Genomic DNA, 27,176 nt, shown 5'->3' on the forward strand with positions numbered 1-27,176 from the left:
CGCGTCGCGTCAAGCAGAGCAACTTAGGCTGCCTGCAGGGTTCACAGCCCTGCGCGGTGCACCGGGCATGAGGTAGTTTTGACCCGAGTATAGATTCGGTACGAAAATTGATACATATGTATTATACATTAGTAGAAATGTGGTGCCGTAATAGTCGTAAACGGCATATCTTTGTCCCATGTTTCGATAGAGGAAACAGCCCTCCTACAGTGTGCACGATAGCTATGGACAAAATATGAACCTCCAGTCCTCAAGCATGTGTAACCCAAAATCCAGAATCCGGTGGCGCCTGAAATATTTAATAGTGCTTGACGGTAGGTTTCCTCCAGGCTACGACAGTATTTTACGAGCGAACCTACGAAACAAGCCTTTTGTCTTAGAATTAGAACATTATCAATGTTACTAGACTTTTTTCTAGCTTTCATATCAAAGTAAAAAAAGGGAATTTTTCACATATAAAGATTCATTGTCTCTGTTGCGATAATGTCATTCCAGCTCACTTTTTTCACTATCACTAAAGACGTGATCGAAATTTTCAGTATGGATAGAAAATAAATAATGATCGCTTAAAATAAAAGAGAAGTCCATTTTTGTTCCCGAAGTTGTATCTGCGTTTAAACTACTTTAAAACATATTTTATGCATTTAAACAGGATTACGCAAGTATCCTGACAAATGTGCCTATTAAGTTGAAAGCGTATTCACGCTATACTCATACGGTCATATTTTAAGACGTGTAAAAAATACATTGTTTCAAGTAAAGTGAAAAACTACGCTTCCTGTAGTTTCCGTCCTTGTTCTTTAGCAAATTCAGTGCGGTGCAAGATCTTAGGTCCACCCCTGCTTTTTCCTCATAGAAACGGATCACCATAGAAAAGGAATACCACCACCACCGTATTTCTCACCTGTGAAAACCTCTATACAAATACTCTTGGCAGGATACCTGATCAGCACAGTGTGCCACGAACTTTTATTGAAGAACAGGTCGGTGCAAAATCTTAGGTCTACAGGAGAATTTCCCATGACAATGGCTTTCCCACGCAGATTTTCATGGCTTTCTCATGTAAACTATGGTATAAATAGGCCGATAGGTAGTCTCATGGACTGGGCCTCGTTTTCCGGATACGGACCTGTTACGATGGAGTTCGTCTCGTGTAAGATGAACAGCGAAGAATATCAGAAAGTGCTTGGAGATCATTAAACTGCCCTATTTCACATTATTTCTTAGGTGCAACCTAGTTTTTCAAGAGGATAACGCGTCCGCACACGTGTCAAAGTCAACTACAGATTGGCTTAATGCGAAAGGAATCAAATTTCTGGAGTGGCTAAGTTGCTCTCCAGATCTTAACCCGGCAGTGAACTTGTTGGGTTTTCTTGTATGTACACAAGGTGTATAGGACCTCCTATTCCTCGGTTTCTGAGCTGAAGACCACCACACTCGATGCATGCAGTAATGTAGAGCAAGCTTTTATTGATAGCTTTATCAGTGTGGCGAATAAAATGTAAGATGTTGTTACAACAAAGACGATGTAACAAAGTACTGAACTTGTTTTCTAGACCCTATTTTTGTAAAAAAAATCACGGTTTTCATTCAGTGAACCTAAGATTTTGCACCGGCCTATTTTTCAATAAGGGTTCGTGACATCTTGTGCTGATCAGGTGTCCTGACGAGAGTATTTGGATGTAGGTTTTCGCATGTGAGAAATACGTTGGTGGTATTGTCTGGCTATGGTAACCAGTTTCTAGGCTGCTATTAGGAAAATCAGGGGTGGAGCTAAGATTTTGCGCTGCACTATACTGTGCAAATTTATTTGTTAACCACCTGTATTATATCTATTTCAATTTCTATTTCCCATGTATTTTGGACAAAAATTTCTTTCAATAGCATGAAAGAAATAAACTATCTGCCCCAATTAATAGTTGCTCGACGTTTCCGTGAAAGGTCTCGCTATCTGGATGAATTTGTCAAATAGGTAACTAGTCTATTTTCCAGATGACTTCATATAAATCGCTTGAATTACAATTTCCGCTGATGTGCGGCACAATTCAATCGCAGCGCAGGCATAATTGAGAGAATCAGTTGGCAATGTGTCACTACCGATAATCATTTTCTTTCGACGAAGTACTGTGTTTCAGTCCTTTCATCACCGAAACTCTTTGCTTTGGCATCTCTGCCTTCATAAAATGATCCAACTCTTTATTCCTTCAACAGACGTCCATGACTATTTTCTCCAAAGGATCTAGTCATTTTGACTATATGTTAGCTGGTGCCAGATTTCGAGGGAGGGCCCATCATCTTCTCTAGCAGGAGAGCGATACGATTTTCTATCACAAATGTGTCACTTCAGAACTGCTTTTCTCATTTCTTAAAAAAAACGCGAACACTAATTCTGATTTGGTTTTGATACAGCGTTTTTCCTCTTCTTTTTTAGGACATCCCTTTAGTGTATATGAGAAAATAAATAAGAGTGACTGATTGACTTGTTTTTAGCTATTGTCTGTTTTCTTAACTACAATGCTTATATGCTGTTTTACTCGAGAGCAATAAGGCATACAAAAACAAAACCGCTTTTTTCTCTGAAACAGCAAATAATCATAAGTTTCAGCATTTACCGTGGGTTATTTTCGCACATTTGGCATCCCTTTTAATAATGTCAACAGAAAAGAAGAATAGATTTACAGGTATAATCAAGAAGTTTCCTTTTCAAAAGTGTTCAATGGCTTTCACCTCGGAAGCAACCAAAATATTTCACAGTTGGTGTGTTGATTTTTGATGGGCTCTAACGAAACGTTAGCCCATGAACTGAATTAACAGTTTTGTGTATAGCTCATCAGAAGTCAGCATCCTGGAAGTATTTCTAAGGTAGCGGGATGAGGGTTTAACGTTTGTCTGCTAAATTTCCAAAGTGAGCAAAATTTAGGAAGATTCCGTTCCGACATACTAATTCTGATCACATACCAGCTTTGCCATGCATACACTACGCAACAACTTTTCCCTATCCTTCTCAACTACGTGCCACCTGTCGGATGTTTCGGTTCGTAGCTTATCACAGTATCCTTGCAAATTGGAAAAATCTTTGAGCGCAGTCTATCCAAGTAGTTTTTGAATGTTTCAGATGGTCACTGTACAACTATTCGAGGAAAATGCTATGAAGGCTGTGCAACATGTCCAGATGTCTGTTCTAACATCACCATCGCCGCTCATGTAAGTAAGAGAAACTAACTCTGAATATCTCGACTCTAAAAGTTAAAAGGAAGTCGATGCCAAAAAAAAAGTTCCAAACTAATGCACATTTCACAGTCGCTTCTCCAATCATTTCATTAGCGAAGAGAACACCTAGACACTCCAGTCATTTTTTTTTGTTGACAAATTGATTATGTGATTGGAACAAGGCGATTCACACTTGACGATAGTGAGAGCCGATCAATTTGAATCGGCTGTAATTTTGGCATACATACTGAAATGAAAAGGCAACATTTAAAACAGTTTTCTCATATTCATAAATACGATTTTTAAAAATCAATTTAATTAGTACTCATTTCAAGGAAGAGTGTGTGAAGGATAACAACCCATATTTCAAATCTGCAGCGATGGAATATCAAATATACTGTAGACCGTTTTTCAAGTCGTGAGTCGCCCATTTTTACTTTGGCACAGTATGTGATCATTATTTCCTGACCGCAAAAAAGGATAAAGGATAAAGTCACTGGCGTGTCAATCCACTTGGGATGCGCCAACGCGTTTTACTGGAATTCGTAATCGTTGAGATTTTGGAACGCGTGTTGGCCTATACACTGACTTGCGGGCCCCAGACGATGATCAAGTCGGTGTTATTATCCTCCCAGACAAGTCTGGTACCAATATATCGACCCCAGAGGGATGAAGGGCTTGGTTTGCACTAGGGCGGTTTCGAACCTTCGACCATGTGGCTACAACGAACCTCTAACCGACTGCGCCACACCCGCTCCGACCACAAATAAGTAATTTTTAACTGCAGAAGTAAAATAAGTTCAAACTAACGTACACCCTCTCTTATTAGATATCTTACCAGCTTATGTCTGAATGAATCCAATCGTATGTTGGTATCCCTGTTCAGAATACTGGAGAAACACCAAAAGCAGCGTTTCTTTTGAAATTCTGAAAAAAAAATTCATGTTATAAAAGAAATTTTACTCCTAGAAAATAAATTTGTTGAGTTGCATGATGAATGGTTGAGCTGATACATAGTAAGGCTAATCTCTTTCCTTTTTTTTTAGAATCTCAGCCGCATCAGTACAATACACAGGTGTACTCGTTGGTAACTTTATTGTTGGATATGCAGCGGACAGATTTGGAAGGCGTTTTGTTTTACTGGTGACGTTGTTGCTGGGAATCCCAGAATTATTCCTTGGCGGTAAACTTCTCAGGAATTTTAGTGCCAGATTTCGTATCCAGTCCAACGTATCATTTTAGGAATCATCAACAACCTCCCAGTGTACTATATTCTTCGATTTGCAGTGGGAATGAGTGTGGCAGGTACCGAACTCTTTTTTGAAATCGTCTGAACCTCATATAAGAACAAAAAAGTTTATAGGTACTATGTCCGTTGGGTGGACATACTGCTCGGAAATGATCTCACCCAAGCATAGATTTAAATTGAGGACCGTCACCAGCTATGTAAGTTGTGAAAAAGGAAGGGAAATGATGGACAATAAAAAAAAACCTCAGGGACCCTAATTTGAAAAAAGGAAGAAGGTGCTACAACATAAAAGATGACAGGAGAAGAATATGCAGCAAAATCGGAGATATTTTCCAACACCTCTGAAAACATTAAATTAACGGGTGACGCCATAGATCTTTAGTCCCTGGTGAACCAGCACGTCGGTTGCATTGAACTTGTTCTGCGTTACTTGCTTTTCTCGCACACTCCTCTACTTGCACATTTTCTCATAACTTTCGTGGAAACGGTTAGTTTCTTGCGGCTTCGTCTTTTTGACACGACCCAACAATCAAAGAGTAGAATGTTCACATATTTGAACCTCATAGAACATTTCCTTTCTGCATTTCAGTCCCTTGGAAGAGTTTTCATGGTTGGACTAGCACATGCGGCTGGAGAATGGCGGTTGGCTAGCTTCCTATATGGTGGAGTATGCATTTTCACACTTCTTCTACTTCTTTTTCTACCTGAGAGCATTATATGGTTGAAGAGAAAGGTAAGATTCTCTCTAAGAAGGGTTACATAACTCCACCTAGAAAAATGATCTAGATACAAGCATCAATATACAATCGCACTTCAAAACTGATTACATGGAGGGGTTTGTTTGAAGGCAGCATACTACGAAATTGATAATGCTGCGATCTCCCACAAAAAGTATGGGGTTCGGAGTGGAGATCAGGAGTATGGACGTGACCAAAATCTTCCTGAAAAACGGCTTTGGAAAGGGACTTCATGAGCGGATTTGCCTACGAGGCATCTTCTAGGCCACCTTTGCGTACGCGCCGGTTTTCCCAGCAGCTTGTCTATTGCTTTTACTTGAGTAGATTGCTGAGGAAACGTAATTGATTATGGTCCTTTCGTTCGCAGCCGCAGCGAACGTACAAAGGTTTCGCACTACGAGATGCTTCGTAGGAAAAATCGCACAGGAAGGCCGTTTCCCATGCTGTTTTTCAGGACAGTTCAGGAGAATTGAGCGTGAGCACCGCTGTAATTGTAAGCTATACCTCTGATCCCATCTTTTTGTGAAGAGATCCCAAGGCCGTCAATTTCGTGGTATGTTCCATTCAAATTTTTGTGGAGAGGAAGCAAAACTATTTTCTTGAGTTAAAGAGAATAAGCACTGAATACCACTCAGATTGGACTCTAATGTAAATTCAGTCACTAACATATCTCACGTTCCTCAAAGTGTACATTAAAATCACCGTCCTGGACTAAAATACGCACGCCCATAAGTGAAGGACAAGAAATGCTATGCCCTAAAAGGAGAAATATTTATGGGAGTGTTCTCATTTCTTTTATTTTTCGAAAAAAATTGTTTTATCGAACTAATATCTTCTAACATACCATCATAATTCTTTTATTATAGGGATACACTGAGCGAGCTAAGAATGCACAAAAGAAACTCGATTTGATCAATGGTGCAAAATCAGGTGAATTTTGAATATCTATGCCAGGAGGCGAAACTCCTCACCATGAAAATCAGTGTCACAGAGGATACGGAGATCGGACCGAGAATAGCAAAAAACGTCCCGTTGTTGGATGTTATTCGGGATGCTAAATTACGAGTTGGGTTCTTCGTTTTATGTGTCATGTGAGTTCTTTCCAAGTTTTGTTAGAGGATTCAGATCTTTGAATAAGGAAAGGATCAGCCGCCAATAATTAACTATAATTTTAATAATAATATAAAATTCGTCACACAGCTGCATTAAGATTACAGCAGACAATGACCATAAAATGAAGCCTATCTTGTTTATTCGAAAATTGCTGAAAAATTGTCTGTATCTCGGACTGAACATCCTTAGATACGCATTCTTCCAAAAACTATGCCCCTCCGTTCCACTAATGACAGGGACACTTGTGCTATTATCTTCCATACTAACACCAGCAAGTCTGACTCGATTTTAAGAAACGAGCAAGAACACTGATACTGTCAATAACCCTAAAATACCATAATTTAAAATCTTTTGCACAGTAAAACATTCTGTCCAAAACTAGGCAAATCCGGAAACTCTAGATGAAAAGTCCTGGTCTCTTCTGAACCACAGATGTTTAAATTTGTTTAGGTGGTTCTTCGGTGCTTTCTGTGAGTACTCGATCGATCTCAATGGAGACGATATGTCGAAAAATCTATGGACTGGTCAATATCTATCTGGAGCACTTGCGTCCATTATTCGTCTGGTACGTGGGTAACGGAGGAATTATGTGGCATTTGTTTTCATTGCAACAACACATATCCACACTGGCATTGAGAACTAAAAGATACGGAAAAATGGGCATTCCTTGAAAAACAAATTATTCAGAGTTTTGGTATCGCTGATGGATATTTTCCTTGGCTTGGTCGTCGCAAAGTGTTTATAATCGGGATGTCCGTGTGCACAGCTGCTTCAGGAATCCTTGTATTACTACTCTATTTAGGACATAAGGTAATTTTCTGCACATTTATGTAAGTTCACAGGCATTTCTAGATAGAACCTAACCTTTAAGGGAACGACATTGTACTTAGTTGTTTATCTAACTGCATATAATTCTATTGCTCTGATCTGGGAGCCAAACTTTGTTTGTGCCGCCGAGTTGATGCCTACAGATGTGAGAGCAACAACAACTGCGTTTCTTGGCATTATTTCGAGAGTATCAATTATCATAGCTTCAACGATGGTGAGTGAGAGGAAAATGATAATGTGACAGTCCAATGTAATTTGACCGAGAACTATTTGCTGGCGCTTTTGTTTGTTAGAGGCATTACAGTACACTAATATTGAGTGTGTTTATGGAGTGATGGGATTGTAGTGAAAGCACGAGTACTCTCCGGGAAATTCTTTCGTATAGCTAATCAAAATTATATGAGACATTATGTCAAGTCACTGAATCGTCTTATTTCTACGGCGTAGACATAAGTGACTTGACTTAATCGGCGGGTCTTCGCCGAGGTGTGTCATCTTTGAACATAGCTGTGCTCTACCTTCTACATCTTCTGCGACAGTTTGCACAGAATCAGTCAATTCGTCGTTATTAAATATCCTACAGAACCTACAACGCCAGGTGTCCTCAGGTCCTCTTTCTCCAAAACTTCCGTTTTCGACCAGGTGTCCGAGAAACTCTTCAGAACTCGCTGTACAAGGCGATTTGCTGTTCCCTTTAATATATGACCGAAGAAGCAAAGGTTTTCTGTGACTGCTTCAAAAAGCTGGACAAGATGTCTTCCGCGCATCATCCGTTGGTGCACCATATCTACTTCCGACTAAACTTGCTTCTTCGTTATGGCACACCATCGACCAAGATTGGCTAAGCAGCCGTCTACCTACCTTCCTTTCTGTGCGATCAAGCCTCTGTATCACCTATCACCTGGCCTCTATATTTAGACGACGCTCCCAAGTCTCCGCACATCGTGATTAGACGAATTGCGTATCGGTGGACTCGCAGCTGGACTTCGTTGGTGATGTGACCAAAGGCATTTCGTCAATTCGTCAACGAGTTAAGGTCCGAGGCTTTAGCGCATCTTTGCTGAATATTTTTCTCGTAGTTGGCGTTGTTCTTCAGCATAGAGCCAGGTAACAGAACTGATCGACGAGTTCGACTGTCCGTTGCCCGTCCATCCTTATTCCCATTCCTGGTCTCGAAGAGACTCATATTTGCTTGCACTTAACAGAGCATAAACGTAGTCCATAGGCAGTAGCCAGCTTCGATACAAGATTGACAACATGATGAATTTTCGCACTGCTTTCAGCGAACGTAACAACATTGTCGTCGTACTAGAGTAGAGATCAATCAAGGGACGCCCTGATGGTGCTAAAACGGTGTCGATAGAACACTGTTAGACTGTTCTTCGCATGATGTCATCGATAGCGAAGTTGAAGAGGAAGGGTCCTGCCACTGCCAGTTGTCCCACACTCCAGTTTTCACTTTGAATGGTAGAGTTCACAGGATGATATTCAAGCCGCAGCAGTTGCACCTCTATTTATGCCATGAACGAAGCATACGAATTTTTACGGCATTCCGTCAACGTTGAGAAGAAGGCTTCTATGAGAAGAAAGCGAAAGCGGCTTCAAAGTCCAGAAAAACTTGTTCCGTTGGCTTCTAACGCTGCAGATTTTGATCATTCTCTTAATGATGAGGGGCGAGTGTAGTGTAGCGGCTAGAGGTTCCGCTTCCTGCACGATCGATCAGAAGTTCGAATCCGCCCTAGTGCTCACCAAACCCTTCATCCTTTCGCGGTCGATAAATTGGTACTGTACTTGTCTGGGAGGTTAAAAACACTGACTTGACACATCGAGTAGCCACCGCAAGTCTTTGCATAGGTCAGTTACACGTTCGCAAACTTCAAACTATTCTGAATTGACGCGAACGTGGGGGCGCGATGTTTGTAAAGTCGGTCAAGGATAATCCGCTCCAAAACCTTGTACATAACACGCAGCAAAGAGATTCCTCGATAGTTATTTCTTCTGTCCATACTGAGAGAACGATTTTCGTCATCTCACGAATCCCAGACCGAAAAAGATATTTCAGCAATTCTGCATTAATTCCGCCGTCTCCGCCAGATTTTTCATCTTCAATTTTTGCAAAACGACTCGGGCGGTGGTTCCTCGTTAAGCACATGTACCGGTCTATGAACCTGCTTGAGTTTAGGAGCTGAGGGCGCTTGCCGGTTCAGCACGTTCGATGAGGCAACCCTACTTATTTGACATTTCCTCGAGAACCTTTCTAGAGTCTGTGGATTTGCGTATCGCTCTTTCCTTAGTCTTCCTATCCTCTTTCCTAGTTTCTGCAGAAAGAATGAGATTGTCCACGAAAAGATTTTCTCAAATTTCTTCTTCTAATTGTTTGTCTTGGATGGTTTACGGAAATGATAATGAATTGTCGCTTTGAGTAAGAATGGTGAAACATTTAGTCCATATGTTACTCTCATGGAATGTTACTCTCTTGCAAGGACCAAGTAATCCCTCCGAATCGGTAGGGTTACCTCACCGACAGCCAATCCATTGGCAGTGTTGATAACTGGAAAACATATTCTCGCCTTGTTGTACTGCTTGAGTAAAGCTTAGGCTTTCTGAGCTTGTCCTCCCACACCTTTTCAACCTCCTTTGCTTTCGACGTCCACTCCTTATCGAGGTATTGTTGCCGTTAAAGGAATCACCCCACGAATCTGAGGTGGTACGAATTCCAGGTGGAGTATTCATATACGGGATAGTAGATTATAGAGAGAGAAGCGATCCCGTCCATTTCTTCCCAATTGCCGTAAAAAACGGCCCGGAAGATGCGACGCGTTCCACTCGAACTCGTTGTAGCAAAAATAGCACGCCGGAAAGCCCGAAGACGTATCTTTTGGGCCGCTTCTTACGGAAATTAAGAAGAGGTGGACGGAATCACCCCCGCACCCTCTTCATAATCTATTATCTCGTATACGAACACCACCTGAAATCCGTACCACCTCAGATTCCTGAGGTGATGCCTATAACGATGCAACTTTCTTCTCGTACGCATTTCCTGACTGAAATCGCTAGTGCTGAGGGCGCGGCACATGCGGAGTTATGTGTGGATTTTGTTCCGCAGAGGTAGAGGTAATTTTCTACCGCGAAATCAACCGGGAGCGCCCCCTGTGGCATTCTTAATGCACTTTGTGAAGGAATCTGCATAGCAAAGCTTCTTCATGGTCCGTTCTCCGACATGAATAGACGTTGGCGGAATTTCCTTCTGTACTCTTCGCCTTTCAGCGTTGTTCTAGTCCCATCTTCGCATTTGCGCCGATTGCGACAATGACCACGTACTGGCTGGATGTTTTAGACATCGACGCATTGAGTTAATCATAGGCGTCCTTACTCATGTCCTTAGCGATTTCCGCAGATGCGCGGGCACTTACGATCCAGAGTTAACGTCCTTTGCCAAAGATTTCATGCTCCCTTCAGGCAGTTGACATTTGAGGTTATGGACTTTGACGATGTGCTGGACGACAGCACCTTCTTGCAACGTATGGAGAGTTTTTGCCTAATAACAGTGCAGATTATATAGCTCGTACGTTCCCAATCTGTACACTCGAATGCCAGATTGCATTAAGTAAAGGCAGGGCTACAAGGAGCAGGTAACAATTAGATTGCATACGCAGCCCAGGTCGTTCAGCAGACCGGACTTACTCACTGATCACTTAGAATTATCATGGAAAAGTTCTGCAATTTGTTACATTCACATAAAATGCTGGGCAGAATGCAATTGTATCCAGCAATTTTTATTATTTTCTTTTTTTTTTTTTGAACAAAACAAACTGAACAATTCAGATTGTCTTCAAAACAATTCACGAACCTGTGATAATGTGGATGGTGCTGGGAGCGAACCTAATTAACCTTTCCATTACTTCCAAACTGCTTCAGGTAGTGAGCTATGTATATGCGTAGATAGTAAAACAATTATTTCAACGGGAACGATCACTTGTAAAATGTTTCTGAGTGGTACTATTCACATATCCAGTAAGTTGAAATCATAGAAGTCAAAATCATTAACATATATTTAAAACCAGCCTGAACGTCCGGCTAAAGCCGGACTTCAGGCTTTTTTGGTGTTCGCGTCGCTCGCCTTCATCGATCAATATGAAATAACAGTAGCGAGTAGTAGTAACAGTATTTTTTGTAAAATTAGAATTGTTTTTTTTTCTATCAACGCTTTCTCCAATTTTTTGCCCGAAAATTTAAGCATAGATGAAAGATTTTATGGGTTTCCCTAAACGCTCACTTCCATATTTGAACAAAAATCAAACTTGATTTTACATCCATGTTTCTCTCACATCTCCACAATTTGGAAACATTATTCAAAGTATGAGTTTCTTCCGTTCTCAACTATTAAAGAATGATGTGCTAACATGAAATGTCGTATCACTATCGTAGTGATAAAAATAACGTTCTACGTCAGATCGCGTAAATCGTTGGCTACTATGTATTTAAGCAGCCGTTCGCATGTGTTTCCTCCTTTTGAGAAAAGGATGTTAGCAGCGTTAGGGAGACAAGCTGGGAAGTAGATATGTAAAGACATATACATTCTACTGCGTTCGGGCTCCCGCGCACCAATCCAGCGCAATGGTGCGCCGGTGCCAGAAAGTTATAGAGTGGGGAGACACCGTTTCCATTCCATAACTTTCTGGCACCGGCGCACCATTCCGACCCCATGGGACCCGTCACACCCCATTTTACAGCCATCTGGCTCCGGGGCACGAATTCGTCGCCCTGGTATCCGTCTCCCTTTCTTTTTGGAATTTCTTTACTGAGACACACATACAGAGGCGCACGCACGTGACAGAATAAACCCGTTATTATATAGCATGGTAGTTTGCAAATTTGGAAGTAAACATTCACATAAAAGTTTATTTACCCTCACTAACATATGAGGGAAACTAATTTTCCTTACCAAAGCCAGCATATATGATTATATAGGGTTGGACAATGGTGAAAAGGTAGAATGCTCCCCTATCAGGTGCATGGCGATGGTTTACCACGGCGATGACCTCACCGGTGCAGAGTTTCACATCATTATGGACTATTTTCTTGACACACAGACAAACACACACACGGACTAACCGCGTTATTATACAGCAAATGGTGAATACCTACCATTGGTAGTTTCCTCCACAATTTTAGGACATGTTTGTCTTCAAAGATGGACTCATTGGTTGGATTATTTTATTAGATCGGAAGAAAACAAAAAAGAAACAACAACAAGCAAGAAATATTTCTACAGTTTCTTATCTACATAATTCTTTCATGACCCTACTATTTATTCCTCAGATTCTCGTGTCGAATATTTCAGGAAACAAAGAACTGTAACTTGGAGAACATAGGATTGAACGATGAGTAAGTTGTTTTCCTTTTGTAGTGGTTTTCTAGGTTTTTTTTCTCATCGTTTTATTTTGGACTGTTTTTGAACTAGTAGATGAAAAACTGCTGGGAAACACTCGTCGGTGACTACATAGAGTAGTAGAATGACAACGTCTGCAAAAAATCTTACAGATAACTTTTCAGTGCCCATGTAAAGCCACTTCTACAGAACGATATCGAAAAAAGAAAGGAGAGCAAATAGAAAGAGATGTGGCTAGAAACTCAAGCGAAATGATTAGTAAATCAGGCAACCAATTACTGTATGAGAAATGATATCGCATAAGAAGATAGTCAAGAGGATTAGTTTTATTCAGTTCTACATGCATAAATCTTGGATCTGCTTACTCTTACTTGTTTTCTGAAATACAGAAAATTGTTTGATTAAAAAAATCAAGGAAGACTAAAAAATTGAACCATAGCGAGGGATATTACCTGGTAAGGTGTCGGACTAAATGAATCTCTTATATGCAGCTGAAACAAAATACTGTAAGGTGATTCCACCTATATATAAATTCTTCTGCGGAAGAAGTATCAGCAACTGCCAGCGTTCAAAAATTTGTTCCATTCCTTTCTGGATATGAAAATTCAAACGACCCGATCGATAACTTCATGAAGCTCACAAAATGTTCCCACTGTTATAGTCAGAAACCTGTATTAAAACTGTCATGTTCGTTTTTTTTTCGATCGTACATTATTTTAGTTTACGTGATTGAAAACTATTATCTGTGTTTCCGCACTTGGAAAGACAGTGGGAGCAGGAGGAGAAGAAAGCGAAGTCGAGGAGAGCAGTAAAAGAGAATGTGGGTTGACGACAAAGATCTACAAGATTTACAAAAGAGTTTCTTGAAAAGTGACAATGGGTTAACATTAGAAGAATGAGCGGGTATTCTCCAACCTTCTTATAAAAATTTCAAAGATTCAGTAGTTAGAAACTAGAAATTAGATTTTTTTTTTGAAAATTTGACCGTGTTCTTTTAGTGGGAAGTTTCTGCGCAGAAAGACAACTCGAGAGAGAAGTTCGGAGTCGCTCCATTATCCATACTAGTCAATGTTGGCAATTTTATTTAACTTTGGAATATTTTGATGTCGTCAACACTTCCAACATTTTCATGTACAATCGTGCTATATAATAACGCCCTTGGTCCGTGTGTGTGTGTGTGTGTGTGTGTGTGTGTGTGTGTGTGTGTGTGTGTGTGTGTGTGTGTGTGTGTGTGTGTGTGTGTGTGTATGTGTGTGTGTGTATGTGCGTGTGTGTGTGTGTATGTGTGTATGTGTGTACGTGTGTATGTGTAAAATACTCCACAATGATGCAAAACTTTGCACCGGTGCGGAGACGAACCATTGCTCTGCACCTGATAGGCAAACACTCTACTTTTCATCAATTGTCCACAGTTATGAAGCTATCCATGTTGGTTTTGATAAGGCAACTTAGTTTCTCTCATATGTTAGTGAGGGTAAATTAGCTTTAACTATCATGCTGTATAATAGCGGGCTTATTCTGTCACGTGTGTGCGTCTGTGTATGCGTGTGACTCAGTCAAAAAATTCCAAAAAGAGACAGAGACGGATACCATGGTGTCGGTTTGCTGCGCTGGAGCCCCAACGCGGTAAAATTGTAAAATGTTGTAAAAATGGAGTTGGGTGAGACGGGTCCTACGGCGTCGAATTCGTGCCGCACAGCCAGATAGCTGTAAAATGGGGTGGAACGGGTCCACGGGGTCGGAATGGTGCGCCGGTGCCAGAAAATTATAGAGTGGGGAAAGACGGTTTCCACTGCGTCGGATTGGTGAGCGGGAGCCCCAAGGCTGTTGAATGGGTTTCCATCAATGGCGCATATCTATTTCCAAGCATGTCTCCTGCTGTTAACATCCTTTCTTTAAAAAGAAGAAAGGCACATGCGAACGGCTGCTTAAATACAATACATAGCGGCCAACAGTTTACGCGATTTCATGTAGAACTTTATTTTTATCACTACGATGGATATTCACTTCATTTCATGTTAGCACATCATTCTTTGCTAATAGTTGAAAACGGAGGGAACTCATACTTCGAATGTTTCCAAATTGTGGAGGTTTGAGAGAAAAATAAATGTAAAATCAAGTTTCTCCAAATATAGAACTGATGCGTCTGAGGAAAAACCATAAAATCTTCCATCTATGCTTAAATTTTAGGCCAAAAAAATTGAAGAAAGTGGTGATAGGAAGAAAACAACTCCAATTTTACAACAAAAAATTGTCGCTACTATTATTTCTTATTGATCGGTGAACGCGAGCGGAACGAACACCAAAAAAAGCCTGAAGTCCGGCTTTAGCCGGACGTTACGGTACTCTACAACAGCCATATTTTTTTCAATAGCTCTATAACAGCCATATGTTACAACTGAACTCCCCACTTGCAGAATTAAAATCCGGTCAAAAACTTACGCCATAGTTGGTGTTTGCTATAGTGTAAATTCCGGATTGTAATTTGGATTATGAACCATACTGTAAACCGTTCTCGTGTCAGACTCCTTGGCCCTCTTGTTGCCACGAAGGTTTGGTCAACACCCTGCGTTTTTTAATGCACCTTTCAACTGATTAAATTCAGAACAGTTGAAGTGTTCACGATCAAATACACAGCTTATCTACGACCGGTTGGGAAAGGCACATTTGAAAAAGACGTTTAGACGGGAGAAAAACGAAAACGACTGTTTCTTAACTGATCGTTAACCGTAACAGTTCTGCTATACACGGACAATGAATATTTCTTAACAAAATCAACGTTCTTTTCGTTTAGCCAACAAAGTACTGGAGATCCATCTTGAGAGAGAAGCATCCATTGTTCCAGCAATAAAAATGGAATCTTCTACATTTGCAGTCTTGTAGTTTTTTTCGATGAAGGAGAAAGAGGGGCGAGTGTATTTTACAAGAGGTTCCATTGTGGCTGCACAATCGATCGATGGTTCGGAGTCTCCTCAAGGCTAACCAATCCCTTCATCCCTCATCCGATAAATTAGTGCCAGACTTGTCTGGGAGGATAAAAAATCTGACTTGATAAATCACCTGGCCTTCGCAAGTCATTGTCATTTTGCACGAGCGTTCATAAACCTTAATCGATTCTAAATTAAAGTCACACGCGTAGGCCCATCCCATAAGGATTGATCAACGCCGTGCACTTTATCTGCTTTATCGTTTTGGTGTAATAACGTCCGTAAGGTCGTTACTCTTCTTTTTTCGTTGCTCTTTGTTGTCTCTGTTCTGACATTGACATTGGCGCCATTATTACGTGTCAACGAAAGTATTAAAACAAAAAAGCGTGAATTCCTTCACCTTCACATCTTCGAGATTGTGTACATGTCACATCCTAACTACACTAAGTCATCCACTTGTTTATCCATAGCACCTCAAAAATTTTAGTAGTACTTGTGCTATAAAAATCCTTGTTCGTCACTACAAAGTCACCTTTCCCTCAAAGGCATCTCCCACGAATCTGACGTGGTGTGGATGTCTGATGGACAAACTCTATACGGGATCGTAGATTGCGGGATCGAGGGTGGTTTCGCCCATCTCTGATCGTCGTGCTACACTGGAAGAGACTTTTTTAAAGGCATTACCGCACAAATCTGGGTTGGCACGGGTTTCACGTGCGTCATGCCTATACGGGGTCGTAGATTGTGGGGAAGAGGGTGATTCCGTCCATCTCTTCCTAATCGGAGTAAAAGAACGGCCCGGAAGATGGAGGCTTCGAGCGTTCCGGTGCGCTGTTGTCTACGAAGAGTTGCACTGGAGCGCGCCAGCCTTGTGCTTACGGCGATTAGGAAGAAATGGACGGAATCTCTCTCCTCCCTCAATCTACGACCCCGTATAGGCATAACCCACCTGAACCCCATACCACCCTAGATTCGTGGGATGATGCCTTTAAGACGATTTCAGTTGCAACGCGCAACCCCTTTACACGCGCCGCATCCATCTGCGCAGCGGTAGAAAGCCAGTGAGTTCTCCTCGACTGCCCATTCAAGTGAAACCTATGAATAGGTTGTTGAGGCGATCAGAGCGTATACATAGAAGAGCTTTCTAACGTTCCTTGTAGGCTAAAGCGGTTCCCATGCCGTTTTTTTTAGGATGATTAGGGAGAGATGGGCAGAACCATCCCGATCCAATCAGCAATCAACAACTCCATCTCTAGCTTTTGCCGTGGATTCCCTCACCACGTCAAATTCGTGGTATGCTGATTAATTTGGAAACCCTGGCCAGAGGCACGTATTCATAAGATCTAAACCATGGCCAGTCTTCAATTGCTATTGTTTTGACCTCTACGTCACCAACCAAGTATTCAGCCTCTAGTGTACCTATTTTTACGTTTTATAAGAACAAGAAAATATGAACTTACTGATGCATTTCTTGCTCAATTGTATTCATAGCGTTTAACTAACAAGTTTAAGTTTAACTCTCACGCGTCTTCTCGTAATGTTCAATATTTTCGATGTATACATTTTTGATCTCTCGAGACATTGATCGTTACATTCACTACGAGATTGTCTTAAGATCGCTTCCAGCTTATCAAACGTGAGCTCTGAGAACATTTGATATCATGTATTTGATGTTCCACTGTCAATCACATAAAACTACTTGCACTTATAAGATCTCGAATTGAATAATTGGAATGTCGAGCTATAAGATAAAAAAAGCCTTACGGATAAAAAGAGGGTCCTAAACGCTTCATGGAATGTCTACAGCCTTCATTATTGCCTGCATTACTTTCCAGAAGTGTGTACCTGAAACGTAATTGTAACTGAAACGGCATCAAAATCTCCAAAATGAAAAAAAGGGTCGTCTCTGACGAATTCATCAGTAACGTGACCAAACTATCTTCGGTAGAAAGATACTGCCAAGATTTCTAGAGCACCGCGACAAAACAAAACTTTCTATAGAAGAATAATGTTTTAACAACTAAACGTTAATCAATAGTGATAATGTCTTTGGACGATCTGTAATACATCCCTTGAACGTGATCCCTTCCTTTTCGTAACCTTGACTCCTTGACCTTCGGATTGTGTAGGTCTCCATGTCTATCTCTTCAAGGCAAATATGCCTCTACGAAATTTCATGCATTTGTAAATTGACATTTCTGATCAGTAGAGGAATATCAGCAGTTTACGTATAGGTGAACCATTTCTAAGAAGGTATAGGTATTTTACAGGATTTCAATCTTTTCTTCGGAACTGCCTCTCTATGATTTCTTTTTCTGACTATTATCTATCTAAATTGTTTCATTTAAAAGTAAGATCATGAGAATATTATACTGCCTAATTTACGTTACAAACGGACATTTTCAATACATACTGCAAGGTATTCTTACAGAGTTGATCGATAACTCTTTGAATAATGCCCACTGAGAAGAAAAGCAGACTGGCAGGTACAATTAAAAGTGTTTTCTCTGAAAAATATAAATAACAGTTTCTGCGCTAAATAAACACGGATTTTAAGATTTTCAAAGTGTTTCCGGACCATTTCTAGAAGAGTAATGGAAGACTGGCTTGCAATATTTGCAGTAAGAAACTGATTTAGGGAAATTTCGTACCGATATACTAATTCTCATCATGTACCAGCTTTGCCATGCATACACTACGCAGCAACTTTTCCCTATCCTTCTCAACTACGTGCCGCCCGTCGGATGCTTCGGTAAATAGTTTAAATATCCTTATATTCTCCAAATACACGTTGAAGTTAGATTTAACAAAAACTTCCCGAGTTTCAGATGATCACTGTACAAATAGTCGAGGGAAATGCTATAAAGACTGTGTAACATGCCCAGATGTCTGTCCTAATACTACAACCGCAGTTCATGTAAGTAAAAGAAATTAATTGATAGATGGCGTTAGATCCTGAGCAATCTCTGCTTAAAAAACTTCATTATCGTGCATTTTTACGACCACTCTTTAGGACCTTCTACCAGCGAGTAGAGTTCTCTTATCAATTTTATTTTTGTGAAAAGAAATGACTACATTACAAAAACACCTATGGATCCATGTGCTCGAAGATAAAAGAATAACTGTGATACGGCTTTATTTATTTAGTTTACTGCTCCGTTTCCTTGTTTACTTCTAAATGCACGCTACTATGGGCATAAAAGGAGACCATGCTCGACACATGGTGCCTGAACGCTTTTTGCGAAAAATAGCATTTCACTCGAATGAGATTACTAGAATACATAGTGTTACTTGAGGAAACCGCAGCTCACAAAAAAGTTATTTACAGTCATCTACCGAAAATCAACAACAAATTTTTTCAAATGTTGCCGAAAAGATGGCATATCAGTCAGGCATGTACTTAGAGCTTAGGTGTATTTACGTCATCTCCAACTGACAAAACATACTATTATGATTATGATTATGCACAGGGCATCTTTGAACCACTTCCTCTCTTGCAGGCCTCGTCAAATAAATGTAAAAAAAATGAATAAGAAGGTAATTCAGCACACTCATTGCTAGCACTTCCATCCTTCTAATCATTTCAAAAAACGTTTTACTAATCGTTTTCTTCGTTTTAGAAATTACGTAGCATCCTTGGGTGAAACATTTGTGAATATCCACATTGCTCCTATGTACTGCTACTCACACTGCTTTTACTGATTACATGTCCACAAAATATTTTCATTCATTCTCCTACTTTTAAAATTTTAAGACAACAAGCTAAGCTTTTGTTTATGATAAAAGGATAAATAGTAATAACATCCTTGTTCTGATTGGTACACAATTCTGGCAACCATTAAATTCCAAACCACGAAGGCAGGCAGCTGAATCAGAATACTTTTCGAACATATATGAAGGAAATGTCTCTTTAGCAAACTGAGTAATGAAAATGAAAAAGTCACATACGTACAGTCGCAGATTTATAGGGGAAAACTAGTAAAATAAGAAACGCTAGATCATCCCGGTACGCTTTTGCGAAACAAAAAAAAATAAATTTGCCATTATCGCTTTGTCGAAAGGATTGCAGCCAAGGCTCTCATGCTAACCTGAACCAGTGTGAAAAGAAATGAGTGTCATAGGCTGAATAGGATTGAACGCTTGAAGAAAAAAACTGATGCTTTTTATTCTTTTGCCTAACCTGTTACGATATCTTCATGCTTACTCTCATAGCAATAAACGACGAAAATGAGCATATTAAAGCTCATATGGACAGGAGAATATGCCGATGAAATTTGGCCTTCAAACAAGCAATTCCGCTGACAATTTATGGAATAGATGAATTGTAGAAGAATGACGAAATCGAAGAACAAATTTTTCCTGGTTACAAATACGAGACCGAAAAATACTAATCATTACGCACTTTAAGGAGCAATGTGTGAAGGAAAACAAGCCATATTTTAAGTCTGCTGCGATGGAATATCAAATATACTGTAGACCTTTCTTCAAATCGTAAGTCTTCCGCATTCACATTTTGGCGTAATGTATTTTTTGTTTAAGTTCTATTTTGCTGTAGTTTCATTCGTGAAAATGTACGTAATCGCACGGAAGGGGTCTTTGCTGTTCAACTCGGCTGATTCGCTGAGTTATGTGTACAGAACGTACAGAACGCAGTTGTGTAAGCGCTGCGCTCGAAGCGGCGCTGTGCAGAAAGCGGTTGGGATCGAATTGGGACCAAAGTGCAGCGACGAATGGCATCGGTGAAGGTCCCGTAAATTTTCGGTACTTGAAAGTTTTACACCCCCCCCCAATTTTAGAAAAAAAAAAAAAATAAAAAAAAAAAAAAAAAAAAAAAAAAAAAAAAAAAAAAAAAATTTAACTAGCTGGGTAAAATTGGCACCGCAACGTTTAACGAGCACAGCCGCTTAATGCCTCGCAGACATACACTGTACCTAAAGGTATATCTCGAAGATAGAAAGAAGAAAAGAAGTTTGAAGAGCCATACAAAGGTCTGTTATATAAAACTGTATAAGACGTACAAGCAAGTATTGAAATATGTCAAATATTGGTATATTTCAATACTTGCTATACATATCTATATCTATGTAAAATTTTGAAAAGGTAAAATGTAGAAAGGAGTTAAAGAATGTATACAAAGTAATAAGCGCATAATGTTGCTGTTATTATAACTGCCGCAGTTGAAAGTTGAACACGAATTCGTTGAATGGCATCGTGACAAACACATACTTATGCACTGCTAGTTTATATAGAAAACTTAGGGCATGAAATGTGTTAAATTATGAGATGTTTGAAAATATATGCGTGTTATTCTTTTCCCTGCAGCATCTTTTTGAAATAATTTTTACTTATTCTTCTCTTTTATTCCCAATAATATGCGCTTAGTTTACTTTTTCCGTACATCAGAATTCGCCTCGGCAATTCGTTCTTCCCCCCCCCCTAAAAAAATCCCCCCCCCCCCCCCCTCGGCGGGGCGGCGCCCGGGGGGGGGGGGTTTAAAAAAAAAAAGGGGGGGGGGGGGGTGGGGGGGGCCGGAGGAAAAAGAAAAAGGGGAGGGGCAAACGGAAAGGGGGGGGGGGGGGGGGAGGGGGAGGGAGGGGGGGAGCCGGTTTTCACGGGTACCTCTTGTCCCGCACCCGTTGGGATCGAATTGGGACCAAAGTGCAGCGACGAATGGCATCGGTGAAGGTCCCGTAAATTTTAACTGCTACAATTCACCGCAACGTTTCGAGCACAGCCGCTTACGCAACTGCACCGTGCTTCATGTCATTTTAACCCTACTATACGTACATTATAACGTATTTTTATGTGGATCAACATGTAAGACAAATAGGCATATTTTAAAAAAACGCCCGGAAATCAAAAAGAAGGTCCCATGAATCTGAGTTTTTCTAGGATCTCAGCCACATCAGTACAATACGCAGGCGTACTCATCGGTAACTTCATCGTTGGATGCGCAGCGGACAGACTTGGAAGGCGCTTTGTTCTCCTTGTTGCGTTGTTGCTAGGAGTTCCAGAATTATTCCTTTGTGGTAAGTTTTCCAACTATATAAATTTGTATTCATCCCGAAATATCACCTCAGGTATCATCAATAACCTCATCGTTTATTATGTTCTTCGATTTGCAATAGGGCTTAGTGTGGCAGGTAACCGAAACTACTTTAAGATCGATCGATTCCTGATGTAAACAAAAATTCCCAGGTACAATGTCCGTTGGTTGGACGTATTGTTCGGAAATGATCTCAGCCAGACACAGATTCAAACTGAGGACCATCACTAGTTACGTAAGTCGAAAAATCGACAGAAATTTGAAGCGATCAATTTTCAAGCAATGTGTTTCAAAAATCAATGGCGATAACATTACATAAAGGACAAAGAAATGCGGAGCTAGGAGGAGAAAATTGCAGAAATTTTTGACAGGTCCAAAATCTGAGACCTCTACCTTGGATCGCTGTTATAGGTCTAGAAATGTGTGACTACAGAGCGTCTGCTGCGTTGAACATGTCCATCGTTTTCTAGTTGTCTCACACACTCCTGTACTTACTTGCTCTTGTTCGTCACATTTCTTGAAAGATTAACCTAACCAAAGAAGGACAAATGAGGGGAATTATCATCTGATGCACATGTGAACATCAAGAAATACCTAATAGTCAGAGTAGGGTTAAAACTACATGAAGCACAATGCAGTTGCGTTGGCAACTGGGCTCAAAGCGGTACGGTGAGCGTAGCGGTTAGAATCAACGGAGGACCCCCACTGATACCATTCTTCGCTGCAGGTGCGACGGTTCCACGTCGATTCCAACCGCCATCTCCACCTCCGCTTCGAGCGCAACGGCCTACGCGATTACACCACTCTGTGTCGTTTCAATCTTACTATATGTTTCAGTCACTTGGACGAGTTTTCATGGTCGCACTAGCTCACGCGGCTGGAGAATGGCGCCTAGCTATCTTTTTACATGGTGGAGTGTGTGTACTCACTTTCCTTCTTCTTCTTTTCCTACCTGAGAGCATTATATGGCTGAAGAGAAAGGTAAGACTTTCTCAAGAACTTTGCTTAAATTTTACGTTGTAAAATTGCACTTTGAAAGATGCTGTCTCGGGAAGAGGTTACTGTACATGTTTTAATCTGCGTTACAGCTATACCCAGCTAAACAATGTCTAAATGGTCCTAGAATTCAAAGGAATTTCTCCCGCGTGGTTGATATACATGCATTAAATTTGCCGTGTTTCGTAAATTTAATTATCTAAATTAATTTAGAAGGAAATGAATGTACTAGTTAATTGGAAATTAGCTTAATGTTTTCAAATTCTTTGAATTTAAGTCCTTTAAGCCATAGTATTATCCTGTAACATGCTATTTGTCCTGTTTTAGGGATACACCGAGCGAGTTGAGAATGCACAAAGGAAAATTGATTGGATCAATGGCATGAAGTCAGGTAAATTATGAACTTTTTCATATTCCTCCACATTTCTCACGAAATTCGAAGCTACAGAAGAAGTGGAGGTCATGCAAAGCGCTGCAGCAACAAAAAGTGTCTCACTGTTAGACGTACTTCGAGATGTTAAACTACGAGTCGGTTTCCTCGTTTTATGTGTGATGTGAGTTTCTCCCTGGTCTCAATATTGTCGAACCGTCCAAGAACCCGTATCCAGGGGGTGCGTATCGTTAGGTACCCACAGCTTTCGCGACAACTTATCCTTAGGGGGAATGACTGGCAACGGCGATCGTTAAACGCATCACCCCACGAATCTGAGGTGGTACGGATTTCAGGCGGTGTATTCTTATACAGGATAGTAGATTATGGAGAGGGGGTTATTCCGTCCATTTCTGCTTAATTGCCGTAAAAAAAGGTCCGGAAGATGCGACGCGTGCACAAGGGTGGCGCACTCCAATCGAGTTCGTTGTAGAAGATATCGCGCCAGATCGCTGGGAGTCGTATCGTCCGAGCTGTTTTTTTTTATGGCGATTAAGGAGAAATGGACGGAATCACCCCCCCCCCCCCCCCCCACCCCTCCATAATCTACGATCCCGTATACGAACACTCCACCTGAAATCCGTACCACTTCAGATTCGTGGGGTGATGCCTTTAATTGCGCTGCGTTCGCTTTATGCCCCGTCCATCACGTAGTTCACCAACGTCCCTCATCGTCTAATAAGGTTTGAGATATGCCTCGCAGGGGCACGCTATCTCTGCTACTGCTTCTCTACGGAGTACCGATCGTTTACGCGTAGAGATATATCAAACTATTGCACATGAAATCCCGCAAATGGAAAATAAAAGTGTCTTTCATTTGTGTAAAACAAGCAGATCGAAAATTCTAAGTCAAATCAAAATCAAGACTCAAGAAGAAACAAGAAAAAAGTGAATCTGTCGATTAATATCAACATATTTTGTAAGCTTTTATTTTGTTTGATTTCAGAGGCTGTCGAAACGGAAAATTCGAATAGTTGTTTCTTGATGAATTCAAGCTTGCCGACACAGATCCAGTTCAAAATCTAAACAAAGCGTGAGGAGGTGAAGATGCTTTTGAATGCGCCATAGTGCACCGTTGGTTAAAGGAGTTTCGTGTTTGACTAAAGGATTCGCATTTTGACAAATGCATCACATAGATTCCGTCAAATATGTTCTTTAAAAAAGGAGAGAAAGTTTCGAAAGAAAAAAGAAGAGAAAGATGAGATATAAATGGTTGTATGAAAAAAAAAAAACTTAGACCAAGTTAACAGTGCCAGATTTCATTGTTTCGGAGCCGCAAGGCAATACGGTGATGTTCTGACTAAACATATCACAAAATCTCCGACTACTACAGCTGTTAGGCAATAACCATTACAAAGTTCTGAATTTTGGAACGTTGTATGCTTTATGCTTTTTGACATTGCTTTGTTCTTGGAGAAATTTTCTGCGTTTCCGCTTTATTTTCAGCATTTTCGTTCTTTTACATTTTCACTTTCTACGTTGATACGTTGTTACCTTTTTGTTCTTTTAACGCTCCTAGGAAGCAACTCTATCGCATAATTACGATGCAAACACAGCGCACGACCTCACTGACATGGTAATGAGTGGGCGTGGTTTAATGATCACAGGTAGCCTAAGATATGCCGGCTCTGTGTTATCGACACCCTCTTCTGTAGGCACTTATTCTGTTGCACGTAACCGGCTGTGGGTACCTAACGACTCCCACCCCCTCTTCTGGCTGTCTATTGTACCCACCTCCGATGTCGCACCTTCGCTGCCCTTCTGGCCTCCTCGGAGCACAAGTGCTTCCTAGCTACAGATGTGTCACGTTAGCTGAATTGAACACGTTCGACGATAGCTGTAGGTATCATCGCAAGAGATAACGAAGCTGATATATCTAACTGCTATATTGTAAGGTTTAAACACAAAAAGGCACAAGCATTGACAAAATTTAAGTCTCAATCAGAATAAATTAAGCCGTCTAGATTAATTCCTTTAGGTGGTTCTTTGGTGCTTTCTGTGAGTATTCGATCGATCTCAATGGAGAGGATATGTCAAAAAATATTTGGATTGGTCAGTATCTGTCAGGAGCACTCGCATCCATTATTCGATTGGTAGGTGGTCAAAGGTAGCTTATTTTCATCGACATATCAACGTATAAAGTAGCACTGGAACTTATTCAAAATGCACAAAGAGGAATTCATTTAGAGCTTTGGAATTGCCGACGGATATTTACCTTGGCTCGGTCGTCGCAAAGTATTCATAATCGGAATGTCGGTGTGCACAGTTGCTTCTGCGGGGCTCGTTGCACTAATTTACATGGGTTACAAGGTCATTCTTGTGAAGTTCCTTTATTGCCGCAAACAGCTTTTCTAGCTGAAACCTAATTTTTAAGGGAACGACATTGTACTTATTAGTTTACCTGGCTGCATACAATTCCATCGCTTTGATTTGGGAGCCAAACTTTGTCTGTTCATCCGAGCTAATGCCTACAGATGTGCGAGCTACTACAACAGCTTTCCTCGGGATTCTTTCACGAGTAGCAACTATCATAGCTTCACTCATGGTAAGAGATAATGACGAGGGAGTGATAATCCAACATTATTAAGGAATTATTCACACAAACGACTTGTCGATTCTTTTGCAGCATATCCTTACAAATCTTGACATCTTCATTAGGGTGGCGACATCAGAAAGCTACTTTGAGTAACTAAACACTTCCACTATATCAAGGAAATAAACCGAATTACTCAGATTGTCTTCAAAACAATTCACGAACCTGTAATAATGTGGACGGTGCTGGGAGCAAACCTTATAAACTTTTCCATTGCTGCCAAATTCCTACAGGTAATAAATGAACTAGTTGTTGAAAAGATTGCTGGAGATGACGAAATCTTTTCGAGCGGTGTTATTCACACACCTATAATTAGCTGAGACCTACATGTATATTCGACGATATCCATCATAAACCAGTCTCCCTCAAAGAAATCAATAGAAAGTGAAGTTACTAACTAAAAATAGTCTACCTAGTCAGCAGTAATTCGTTTTAATTTGTGAATTGGGACAATAACTCTAAACAGACAAGAGTTACAACTTTTCTTACTAGGTTTTCCATTTATTATGTCCTTCTAGCTCATCTTCACGTGCAAATATTTCAGGAAACCAAAAACTGCAACTTGGAAAGCATAGGAATGAAGCAAGAGTGAGTGCGTTTACAATACTTTTAAAGGCATCACCCCACGAATCTGGGGTGGTGCGGGTTTCAGGTGGGTTATGCCTATATGGGGTCGTAGATTATGGGGAGGAAGGTGATGCGGTTTTTGCACTTTCATTTTTCTAATTGCCGTAAAAAACGGCCCGGAAGATAAGGCTTCGAGCGTCCCTGTGCGCTATTTTCTACAATGAGTTCGATTGGAGCGCGACAGCCCTGTGCACCCGCCGCATCTTCCGGGTCGTTTTTTTTGCGGCAATTAGGAAGAAATGGACGGAATCACCCTCCTCCCCATAATCTACGAATCCTATATAGGCATAACCCACCTGAAACCCGCACCACCTCAGATTTGTGGGGTGATGCGCTTAAATAAGTACACATCACCTGAGAAGACCGTCGACGCGGTACAGCGTGTTCTCGTTAATCTGATTCTGAATATGAATAATCTGTTTTTTTTATTTTAGATTACTTGAGAGTCTCATCAACTATTCGACAAATTGGTTCAACCCCAATACATATGGAGAAAATCCTACAAAAATGACTTTTCAGTGCCCAAGGATCGTCGGGAAGCAAAGTTTCTCTCAGTGAAAAAAATCGAGAAAAGAATATAGAGCAGGAAGAAGGAGATTCGCTAGAAAATCCGGCAACTCGAAAGTGAAACGGAAGAAACCAGTAATCGGCAAGCTGCGTGGGATAAATTGATTGTTATACAACGATATCACCCATAGTTAGAAAGTTAGTCACAGGATTAATTTCGTCCAATTACACATGTATACAAATTTTGAACTAGCTCGGATCACTTAATCCACTAAAGCCTCCCAACTTTTCAAGTTCAATTACAAAAGAGAAACAAAAAATGAAGATTGCTTCTAGGAAGAAGAAAGAAGAGATGAGACTGGTGTCCTGTTTGTAAATCATAAGTGAATCATAGTCGCTAATAGTTATCCTGCGGCGCTAATAGTCTTTCCTAAATTGGCAGAGGACCCCCGCTTACTGCAATCAGACTGCAGATATGAGTGAAAACTTCACCCTTCATTTGCTTTCTTCTAAGTGACCCA

The 27,176-nt window shown here is 40.7% G+C and overlaps 2 protein-coding genes across 4 annotated transcripts; both read left to right on the plus strand.

Moving 5' to 3' along the window:
• Positions 1–2,650: 2,650 nt before the first annotated feature.
• On the plus strand, positions 2,651–12,751 carry RB195_001536 (uncharacterized protein; the record flags this gene model as incomplete). 3 transcript variants are annotated; one of them, XM_064198370.1, is made up of 17 exons in its annotated part: positions 2,651–2,681; positions 2,921–3,034; positions 3,116–3,204; positions 3,546–3,628; positions 4,257–4,393; positions 4,453–4,515; positions 4,574–4,656; positions 5,049–5,192; positions 6,063–6,126; positions 6,188–6,287; positions 6,760–6,874; positions 6,997–7,119; positions 7,181–7,351; positions 10,963–11,055; positions 12,313–12,393; positions 12,482–12,525; positions 12,694–12,751. In XM_064198370.1, 17 exons carry the CDS (start codon positions 2,651–2,653, stop codon positions 12,749–12,751), a joined length of 1,593 nt encoding a protein of 530 aa, XP_064054249.1. The 3 variants fall into 3 exon arrangements, with proteins under 3 accessions (XP_064054249.1, XP_064054250.1, XP_064054251.1); XM_064198368.1 differs by lacking the exon at positions 12,313–12,393; XM_064198369.1 differs by lacking the exons at positions 7,181–7,351; positions 12,313–12,393.
• Positions 12,752–17,911: 5,160 nt separating this feature from the next.
• Positions 17,912–26,776, plus strand: RB195_001537 (uncharacterized protein; the record flags this gene model as incomplete). Its single annotated transcript, XM_064198371.1, has 16 exons — positions 17,912–17,942; positions 18,095–18,208; positions 18,285–18,373; positions 19,865–19,947; positions 21,349–21,485; positions 21,537–21,599; positions 21,655–21,737; positions 22,340–22,483; positions 22,826–22,889; positions 22,947–23,052; positions 24,907–25,021; positions 25,116–25,238; positions 25,303–25,473; positions 25,662–25,754; positions 26,066–26,109; positions 26,668–26,776. 16 exons carry the CDS (start codon positions 17,912–17,914, stop codon positions 26,774–26,776), a joined length of 1,569 nt encoding a protein of 522 aa, XP_064054252.1.
• Positions 26,777–27,176: the final 400 nt, after the last annotated feature.

The sequence above is a fragment of the Necator americanus genome, chromosome IV (genome assembly GCF_031761385.1).
Source record: "Necator americanus strain Aroian chromosome IV, whole genome shotgun sequence".
Taxonomy (NCBI): Eukaryota; Metazoa; Nematoda; class Chromadorea; order Rhabditida; family Ancylostomatidae; genus Necator; species Necator americanus.